The sequence below is a fragment of the Lolium rigidum genome, chromosome 4, assembly GCF_022539505.1.
Source record: "Lolium rigidum isolate FL_2022 chromosome 4, APGP_CSIRO_Lrig_0.1, whole genome shotgun sequence".
Lineage (NCBI taxonomy): Eukaryota > Viridiplantae > Streptophyta > Magnoliopsida > Poales > Poaceae > Lolium > Lolium rigidum.
In genome coordinates, this window is record NC_061511.1 from 188,429,272 (window position 1) to 188,439,062 (window position 9,791).

Consider the following 9,791-nt stretch of genomic DNA (forward strand, 5'->3'; position numbering starts at 1 on the left):
CGCACTGACGCTCCGCGCGGCATTAGTGGTGCCGCTAGCTAGGCACTTCCGCCACGAGAAGGGATCTCAATGAACTGTGAGCTCAGGCACTTCCGCCACGAGAAGGGATCTCAATGAACTGTGAGCTCGAAGGCGGGAGGTGGTGGCAGATGGAAGTGTACGGTGTGAAATTTCAACGCGCCAAGGTTCGCAAGCAGATAGGGCGGCCGTTGGGAGCTTTTTATGGTGCACCTTAATTTTCTTTTTTTTCGCCGGAATTTTTAAAAGGCGTTATTATAACAGATGCGGCAATCTCGCAATACACATCATTATTTTCGTGTAAAAATGAAGGTGCAATGTAACTTTAGATTTCCACGTCTCCTCATGTGTTGCTGCTGAATGCACTCATCTCAACCTGGATTCTAGTATTGCACTTGTTACAGAATGTTTGTTCTTACATCAGGGCACCCAAAGAATGAAAAGAAAGGTATATAGAGAAGGGTGAAAACAAAACTATGCTTCTATGAACTAAACGAACGAGAGGCTTAGCATAAATTATTACTCCTTTTTCTTCCTACTAACAACAGCATGAACTGAAGGATTGTACTCTTTGTGCACGGGGGCAATCCCAACCAACCAATCCAATTCTATGTACATGATCTCCTCTTTTGTACGGCTCGATTATACTCTTCCTCCTCCCTCCCCCAGCTCCAACCAGAACGAAAAGAAAAGAAAAAAAGAACACCGGGAAATGGACAGCTGTGAGTAACGAAGACCTAATTAACCAGCGGGGGCGTAAGCATCCCCTGCAGATACGCCTACCTCAACGCCGCCGCCTTGCCGCAGGCGGTGGCGTTCCTGAGGTGCAGCCTGGCCGTCCGGAGCAGCTCGCCGAACCTCTTGACGCCGACGGTGACGTTCTGGCGGTCCATGTAGACCTTCTTCATCTCCCACCAGCCCTGGCTGCTGATCACCGACGGGTCCCGCACGACGGTGCTGTTGACCCCGTACTCGGCGGCCAGGGAGCTCTCCTCGGGCGCCACCTTGTACTCCATGTACTTGAGCCCGAGCTCCTGCGCGGGCTTGCCGTAGAAGGACTCGGCGGCCCAGTCGAGCCCCACGGGCACGATCTGTAGCAGCACGGTGCCGGGGCGCATGAAGAGGAAGTGCGTCACCGCGGCGCCGTGCACGGCCACCATGGCGTCCGCGGACGCCAGCGCCGCGTGGATGACGGGGAGGGGAGTCTGGCGGCGCAGGTTCATGACGTGCGGCGCGAAGCCGGCGCGGCGGCAGGCCGTGACCACGTGCGGCAGGTTCAGGATCACCCGGTTCTGCTTCCGGATGAAGATGAGCATCTTGGGCTTGGCGGCCTTGGCGGCGGCGTGGTCGCACGGCCGCGACGGCAGGCCGAGCGGGAGGGCCGCCGGCGCCGACGAGGATGACGACGTAGGCTTCCCGCCGCTGTAGCCCTGGTGGAGCAGCGCCTGGAAGTCCTGGAGGCCCTTTCCTGCAAGCACGTGCGCAGATCGAAAATGTTAAACACTTGCATTTTCGTGATAGCAAATACGGAGTTAAGCTTGTGATAATGAGGAATTGAATTTGGAATCAAGTTTTACTGATTCACTGAGTTTTTTCAAAATGAGATCCAGTGAACTAGTATTGAAGTAGTGGCCAATGTTGTAAGCTACTCAGATCAATGAATTGAGCTCCAAAGTTGTAAGCTGTCATTAAGCCATTATTAAAAAAATTCGGAACAGATGTCCTAATTGACACATCGCATTTCCCTCTAAAATTAGTAAACGTTCAGGGACAGGGATTCAGTAACATTGAAACAGCATAGCACGTTGTGCCATGATCTCTCATCCACCCTACATTTTCCATCTAACGGCTGCAATCAAGCGATCTGAAAATTTTACTAAATTTGTCTTTTTTGCTGCGCCCAAAATACAAATTATTTTTGATTGAAACTTTCCGCAGTTACAACATGATTCGTTGGTAATACTTACATTTTTTGTTCTGAATTTTTTGATGATTTTTAATTTTTTTTTGAAAATCATCACAAAAATTCAAAATAAAAAATATACATGTTGCCAACGAATCATGTTGTAAGTACGGAAAGTTTCAATGAAAAATATTTTGTATTTTGGGCGCAGCAAAAAAGACAAATTTAGCAAAATTTTCAGATCGCTCGATTGCAGCCGTTAGATGAAAAATGTAGGGTGGATGAGAGGTCATGGCACAACGTGCCATGCTGTTTCAATGTTACTGAATCCCTGTCGCCCGTGTATACACTCGGAGCAGCCACCAAATGGTGAGTGGCCAGACAATCAGACATGAATGCCCATAATTAGCAACCAATCGGGCCGGAAGACGTCGCTTGTCTGATGTCTCGCGCATTGATCACCAGCTAGCCTAGGACGACACTATTGCTTTGGTAGGCAATGCAAATTATTCATCGGGTCGCCAATGGAGAACAACAACAACAACAACCCCTCTCCCCGATCCAGCTACGAGATGGTCCAACGCGCCTGCGCGTCGCAACCCGAGATTGACTGGCTCGGTCGTTAAGCCTTTATTAAACCGGGACAAATGAACAGCTATACTACGTACTCCTTTGCGTGCGTTGGTAGCCTCCGGCGCACGACGGGACGCGTACCGGAGCCACATGTAATTGGCCAGCCCAGCTGTGAGCTGTGATGCATCAATGATTCAAGGTGGTGCTGCTCCAAGACCCGAGCCGTGAGGCTGGTAGCCGCGATCGTGCGCTCCCGGTCAACACCGCTACATTCTAGAGAGAAAAAATGTCAACTCTGTTACTGCTTACTCGGTGAAGCCGGTATTTTGGATGCCGATTTTACCTAGCAGAACAAGTCAACCAAACTCATGGTTTACTGTAGTACCCTCAGCTAGCTAGTCCCAGCTAGATTGCTAGTACTGTACTCCGTTCCACTAGTAACACCATGTGTCCCTATTAACCCACCGACACACACAAGTTGTCAGGCAATGCTATTTCCTGAATTACTACTCTCTACTACCCTAGTCTCATCCTTATCGTGTCATCTTTTCCCTTTTAATCGCATGGTTTCCCTTTTACTAGTTTGAAGGCTTCCTATGGCAGCCCTGGCCTCCTTTCATTAAAGAGTTCCATGGCTTTGCTCTCTGGTCAAAATCTGGCGCCTTTGTCTCGGGTTTCAAAGTTACAAAATTCGTTTAAGTTTTTCCTGAACTTGAGGCCGACCACATCATCACATGGATCGCTTTCTTTCGCTCATTCCACTTTGAGTTTTACTACTTTATAGGCTTGTTTAAAGAACTCACGCTAGCAATTGGGCAATTCTTTTCTTCAGATTGGGATCGATCAGTCTCGTGGAGGAAAACAAGAGGATGGGATTAGCTACCAACCATCCATTTCTGCCCACGACCGACACGAGGATAGCTTGGTGAATTCCTTAAAAGCACAACAAACTGCTCCATTAACGGAGCAGGTGGCGTACTAAATCCTCAGCTAGGTACCGAAAATGCTAGGTACAGCAAAGCAGCACGGAATGCCTACATGATGCGGCAGTCGTTAGCAATTGACAGTTGCCATGTATGTACTTGTACGCCCTGGCCCACTCGCCAGCGAGAGACACGCAAAGGGGAGGTCCACACGACCTAACTAGGCACTTCCCGACGTCACCGCCGTAGAGTACGGTACCAGATCAAGTAGAGACATCATCGCGCGCCCACCCATGAGCCATGATCGAACCACACACAACTAGCTTGGCCGAAAAGTTAGCGAGGAAGGATGACGGAGCACGAAGCCGTTTGGGTGTTGGTCTGGATAACTAACCAACCAGCCCAACCGCCCCTGCTTTTCTCCTCCTCTCGCGCACGCACATGGTCCCAGCTTAGCAAAACCTAAACCCTCCACCGCGCACATACACTACGCATAACACATCACGATCGACGGATGTCAAAATATAAAACCAAAGCTGCATGTCTTGACGCTTTTGCTCCATGCGAATGGTCGACAGCAATGCCGTACCTGCCGATGCCGATGCTGATGCGCATCGGGCCAGTCCGAGCATGCCAAGAACAACTAATCCACTGACGGAGGACGCCAGATTAGGCTTAGCGCTAGGGTCGTCCCAGTCCCTACGTGTCCTAGTCAAACTCAAACCCGCCCCAATCCATATGCTTATCGCTAGCTAGCATCTCGGCGCGCGTGTACTATATCGATCCTATCGCGAGCTAAACACCACTGTCAGGCACGGACAAAACACGGTCGCTATATGAACGGTACTGCCAGCACTAACATCTTCCGCTGATGGTCATCTCTAAGGGCCACTGTCAGCCATGAACACTTTCAGAATCAGGCAAAGGACTGTAATCGATCGTCAGCCACACGGGGTCGGGATGATGACAACCGAAGCAGGTGCCCTTGGTTCTGTACCGGACTCGCGTGCCTCATGCTGCTCCACCTCGTCGCTACAGGACAGGAGCCGTAAATACAGGGTACGTACTGCCCAAACCAGGGCAGCGCATGCGCGCGTAAAAGAAAAATTCATGGCGCACCAGCGCGAGTGACCAATGCTCCTGGCCGTTGCACATGTTGTGTGCCAAGAGACACAGCAACAGGCGGCCTAGTTCTATTTGGAAACACGCGCACCGCACCTCACCAACCTTGCCGATCGAGTTGTTATTTTCTGTGATCAGGGAAGTACGGATCCATGGCCCCGACATGCATGAGGTAATTCTTTTTTGCGCAGACACGCCTCGCCCCTACATACCTACATGCCCGATCGGTAATATTCTAACGCGCGTGAGCATCGATCTCCAATTCCGTTCCCTGACACGCACCTAATTTACTATTACGGCCTGCGCAGGCACCGTGCTGCAATAGTTTTGTTTAGTAGGAGCACTAGTTTGGGAGTACGGCGGGAGGTTAGCGGCGGTACTAATGCTGTCCTGAGAGCGTACCGGCCGGTACATGGAGGCCACAATTATGCGGCGGCTGTAAATGAACCAGCACGGTAGTACTACTCCGGCGTTTAATTGGACTGCGCAGAGCAGCAGCTGAACGTGGAGGTAGGTTCTAGGCCTCCATGGAGCCCTCCTCCTCCTGCGATTTCCAGTCCCATAAATAATCGATGTGCAAATCTCACCAAAGATTTGATTCATAAATAAAACCCCATTAATTAACTAGTACTAGTACTTAATCCCTCTGCTCTCATCAACGCAAGTGCAGCAGAGCCGCTGTCGAACTTGCAACGCGCTACAGTTTGCACCGCCTGTGAACTCCTGTTTATATTTACCGCATACCAACTCAACAAGCATTTCGTTTTCGTGTCCCCTATCTGCAAGAAACGGCAGGGTGTACTGTACTGTAGTAATAAATGGATGCAGACAGTAACAGATGGACGACGCTAGACGAAAACGGCAGGGGCAGAGGCACGCTCTCGCCGGGCGGTACGGCGACGGGAGCACCCATCCGTCCGCCGCTCATCTGCCGTGCGATTTTCCTCTTTCGCCAAAGCCCACTTTTGCCTGCCCGTTTGCCGTAAAATAATCTCGCGCTCATCATCGCCGCGAGATTCTCCGCGCTCCTTCCTCCTCTCGCGTATACTTCTCCTTTTTTCCTCCCAGCACAAAAGCGCATCCGCCATTGCCTGAGCACATGCCGTTTACCGTTACCGCCGGAATGTCAAGCCGGAGGAGGAGTGTCAGTTGTGCGTGTGCCGACGACGCGCCGTAGTACGGTCCGTGTGGGATGTCATCGCCAGGCAAAGCGAAGCGAGCCGCCGCCGTCGTTTTCGCTGACCGCGGAGGGCCGGATGCGTCACCCGCAATCTATCGCCTACCAACAACCTTACAACCCCGTATAAGTACCGTCGGTGACGACAGGTAAAAAAGGCGGGTGGTTCCGACATGGGGTAATTAACCCAACTAATAGAGGCTAAGCTAAGCACGATGCCTCGATGCGTAGGGGGGAATGATTTATCCGACCGGAATTGGCACGGATCTCGACAACCAAGCGCACGATTTCTCACGCGCCTTTTTGCTCCTCGCCACTACTTTTCCCCTCCTCAAGCAACATACAAGCCGCTTGTGGCGCTGACCGACGCTGCCTCGCGAGTAAGAAAGATTAAGCGCCGGAGGGATGATCACGAAGTTCTAACGGAAAAGCACACCGGAATCGAATAGCCAGGGAATGGACATTCCTAACTAACAATTGGAAATCGACGTCGCAGCGCAAAGGATGGTGGCAGAGCAGTATGGCTGCGATTAACGTTTGCGACGGCGATGTGGTCAGAAATCCCAAGCAATTTAGCAGGGGCTGGGGAATCGGAATTACTGCAGAATTTGTTCGGGGAAGTGGCGTACCGTTGGGCATGAGCTTTGGGTCGACGACGAGCTCCCCGTGGATGCGTAGGCCGACGATCATCTCCTCGAAGCAGTGCACGCGGCGGTCGTATCGGAAGTCGACGATCTTGTAGTTGGTGAGGCGCTCGAGGATGGCGCCGTAGCGGCCGAGCCACCAGTAGTGGTACTCGAGCACCACGAAGACCACCTCGCCGCGGAAGCGCTGCGAGGTGACGAAGAGCGGGATGAGCCCGTCGCTGAACTCGTGGTACACGTTGCCCGTGTACCCGCCCGTCGAGAACACCACCGCCGCCACGCCCGGCGGGTGCCGCACGTCGCACCGCCGCCGAAGGCTGTCGCGGCTGTTGGTGGAGGTGGAGGTGCCGTTGGCGGAGTCGTCGGCGACGGGCAGGATGGTGACCTCGTCGATGGTGCGCATGATGCTGTCCTCGAACTTGCGCGTGTAGGGCCGCACCTTCTCCGGCGCGGCGCCGCGGGGCGCGTCGTAGAGGAGGATGGAGGAGGTGGACGGGTCCGTGCGCGCGTCGCCCCGGAGGTAGCACACGTCGCTCCGGTAGTGGCTACGGTCGCAGCACAGCACGCCTTCTTCAGACGACGACTCTCCTCCGCCGCCAGCTTCGCCTGCAGCGCACCCAATTCGGCATTAGCATTCCCCAATTACTCAGAAGTCCAAGCAGGAAAATCTGTTAGCTAAGCTAAGCCAGCAAGCAAGCACGCGCCGGCCTAACTCACCGCTGATGAAGGCTGAGCAGGGGAGCGACGCCGGCGAGCGCGTCTCCTGGCGGGCTTCGAGCCCGTTCTGGTTGGACGGCAGGTGGGTCTTGAACGCCTCCACATCGTCGCGCCGCTCCACGCGCTCTGCGGACCGAGCAAACAAGTCGTCATTACTCCAGCACAAAAAGGGGTGCTCCAGGGCAGCATTCATTCAATTCAGGAGCCGCGCCGCGCCGCGAGCGGCGAAAGCGAGGGAGGAAATTTCAGTAGAGAGGGCGCGCGCACCTGAATCGGCGGTGTTGACGACGAGGCTTGAGCTGGGGATGCGGAGCACGGTGAAGAGGCTGTAGAGCGTGAGCACCAGCAGCGGCACGAGGCGGCATGCGTAGCGGCCCCTGCCGCCGCCGGCGCCCCAGGGCTTCTTGTGCGGCGGCGACGGCGGCGGGGACCTCCGGATCCACGACAGGCTCCCGGAGAGGGCGGGCTTGGGCTTGTGGTGGTGGTGATGCTGCGGCTGCTGCATCCTCCCTGTCCGTCTCGCTGGGATAGCTAGCAAGCTCTCTGCTCCTCAGCGCGCTCTCACCGCCGCATGCTCCGGCGCTCCCTGCCCACGAGCCGCCGCTCGCCGCCTCCTCTTCGTGGCAGGCACGACACCCCCACGCGCGCGCCCGCGGAGCTGGGCTGGACGCCGGAGAGTACGCGGACGAATTGGGGAGCAGGATGGTATGTAGAGCGAAGGGGGTTTGCTGCCGGAGACGAAGGGGATGGGAGGGATGGGAGGGGAGCTAGGAGGAGTAATAGCTCCTGACGATCATGGAGGGTGAGGCAATGAATAGAGAATACAGAGCACTTTGGAATCACATGGAGGACAAGGGGGAACAGGGTGTTTGATGACGCTCGCTCGCTCGCTAATTATACGTGCGGTGTGCCCCGCCCGCTCTGCTCTCCTCCTCGCTGGCTTAGCCACGGTTCAATTGCCTTCGCCCAGAATCATATGCCGCATGTGTGCCAATTCGGCCCGGCCGGCCGTATATATGCCCCGCCTCCGGTGGTGTGCGCCATGGGGAATTTTTAGAAGTTTCTCTGCTGTCGGTTTGGTGGCGCGGCCTCGATCGCGTTCTTGGGTTTCCGGCCAGGTCGTTTTTTTCGTGAGAGGAAAACGTCTTTGTGCGTGTTTTTTTTTTCTTGCAGAACTCGCGTTTAGGCATGTCCTGCTTGTTTTCAATCGTCTTGACCGGATCCAGCACGACTTGAACGTCCAGGGTGGCGTCACTGCCCGTGGCGTGCCATGAGTTTACCTCACAAAAGATTCTATTTCTATGGGCGTGTTTGGGCCAAAAATTATTATTATTATTATTTTCTTAAATTTGACGAATAATATTTATATTTGAAAATTTCCAGAAAAACTACGGGTTCGGGCTAGCCTAGCCCGAATAGAACTTACCGGGATACTCTTCCCAGGCTGACCTGATTCCACGGGCCAGGCTCTATTGTAGAGCAAACACATGACAAACGGGGGTAGGTTGTGACCCCACCGAGACCAACCCGACATGTGTTGTTGGGCTAGGGTCACCTGATTTTGGCACTCGGGGTAGATGCACCCGACCAGCCCAACCAATTTGCGCGTTGATCCTACCATCCCTTTCCCGCCAACCTCTTTCCCGCCATTTTATCTCGACGTCGCTCTTTATAAAATCAAACCGCCGATTTGTTTTGAAGTACTAGTAACGGGTGCTTCTTTTCATTTTCCTTTTATTGGCAGCCCTATGTTGCCATGAGTGTGCCTTGCTCGGACCAAGACTTTAGGCCGAAGAAGATGAAGGATGCGAGCTTGCCACAGGGATGAGAGCGGAGCGTTGTTGGTGTGGCGAATTTGCAAAGGTGAAGGAGTTAGAAGATTACTCTAATAAGTTTGGCATGAAGTTGTTCACATGTGCCAACTATGATCACCATGCACCAGCAAGTTCGGTGTACCTAAGGCCTCCAGTATGTTGTAAGCATGAGGAATAGACATATTATTCGTTTCATTTTTGTTTCTAGTAACTTTTGATGGGGATATGCCCATAGGGGGTGGGTCGCCAGTCCCACTCGCCATGAAGACGGAGGCCCAGGCGGACTGCCAGTCGCCCAAGCGACTGGGCTCTAAGGCGATTGGGCCGTGATCCCGAGGAGGAGATCTGCGCGAATGGATAAGAAGATTGCTTGCAAAAGGGTTAACGAATCCCGGATTAATAGCAACTGATATGATTCGGAGTTATCTCCATGTAACCCTAGATCGGGGGTGTCTATATAAACCCCCGAGCTTAAACCCTAGTGGACACCTGATTCAAGATCCAATCTCCCCCTGTAAGCTCTCGGCGCAGCCGCCGACTGAGCCCCCCATTGTAATTCTCCACCGAGCAATAAAGATCTAGCAGGACGTAGGCCTTTTACTCTCCGGAGGGGCCGAACACGGGTAAAACCCTTGCGTCTCTTGCACCTCGACCCGTAGATGGCAATGTTCCCTTCCCTCGCATCAACGAAGTGCTACCCTCGTAGCATCCGCCGTGGTTACATCCACGACAGTGGCGCCCACCGTGGGGCTCGGGACATCAAGCCTTCGAGCTACGGCGAGGCCCTACTCGCCAATACGGCGGCCGGTTGCTCCGGCAGGATGATCGCCACCGGCAATTTCTTCCACATCCGGCCAAGCACCTACCGGCCCGCCTCGTCGCCTCTCAAGCACGCCTCGG

At 53.8% G+C, this 9,791-nt stretch overlaps 1 protein-coding gene across 1 annotated transcript; it reads right to left on the minus strand.

Annotated features, from left to right (window-relative positions):
- Positions 1 to 384: 384 nt before the first annotated feature.
- Positions 385 to 7,702, minus strand: LOC124706676 (xylan glycosyltransferase MUCI21-like). Its single transcript, XM_047238349.1, has 4 exons — positions 7,345 to 7,702; positions 7,078 to 7,203; positions 6,346 to 6,966; positions 385 to 1,486 (listed from the first exon to the last, which is right to left on the minus strand). The coding sequence occupies exons 1-4, from the start codon at positions 7,580 to 7,582 to the stop codon at positions 798 to 800; spliced, it is 1,674 nt and encodes a 557-aa protein (XP_047094305.1). The 5' UTR covers positions 7,583 to 7,702; the 3' UTR covers positions 385 to 797.
- Positions 7,703 to 9,791: the final 2,089 nt, after the last annotated feature.

Coding starts and splice junctions, on each gene's coding strand:
- LOC124706676 (XM_047238349.1), bottom strand. CDS start 7,582: ATGCAGCAGCCGCAGCATCACCACCACCACAAGCCCAAGCCCGCCCTC. Junction 7,204..7,344: donor CGTCAACACCGCCGATTCAG/GTGCGCGCGCCC, acceptor CTCGGTCCGCAG/AGCGCGTGGAGCGGCGCGAC. Junction 6,967..7,077: donor CTGCTCAGCCTTCATCAGCG/GTGAGTTAGGCC, acceptor GGTGCGCTGCAG/GCGAAGCTGGCGGCGGAGGA.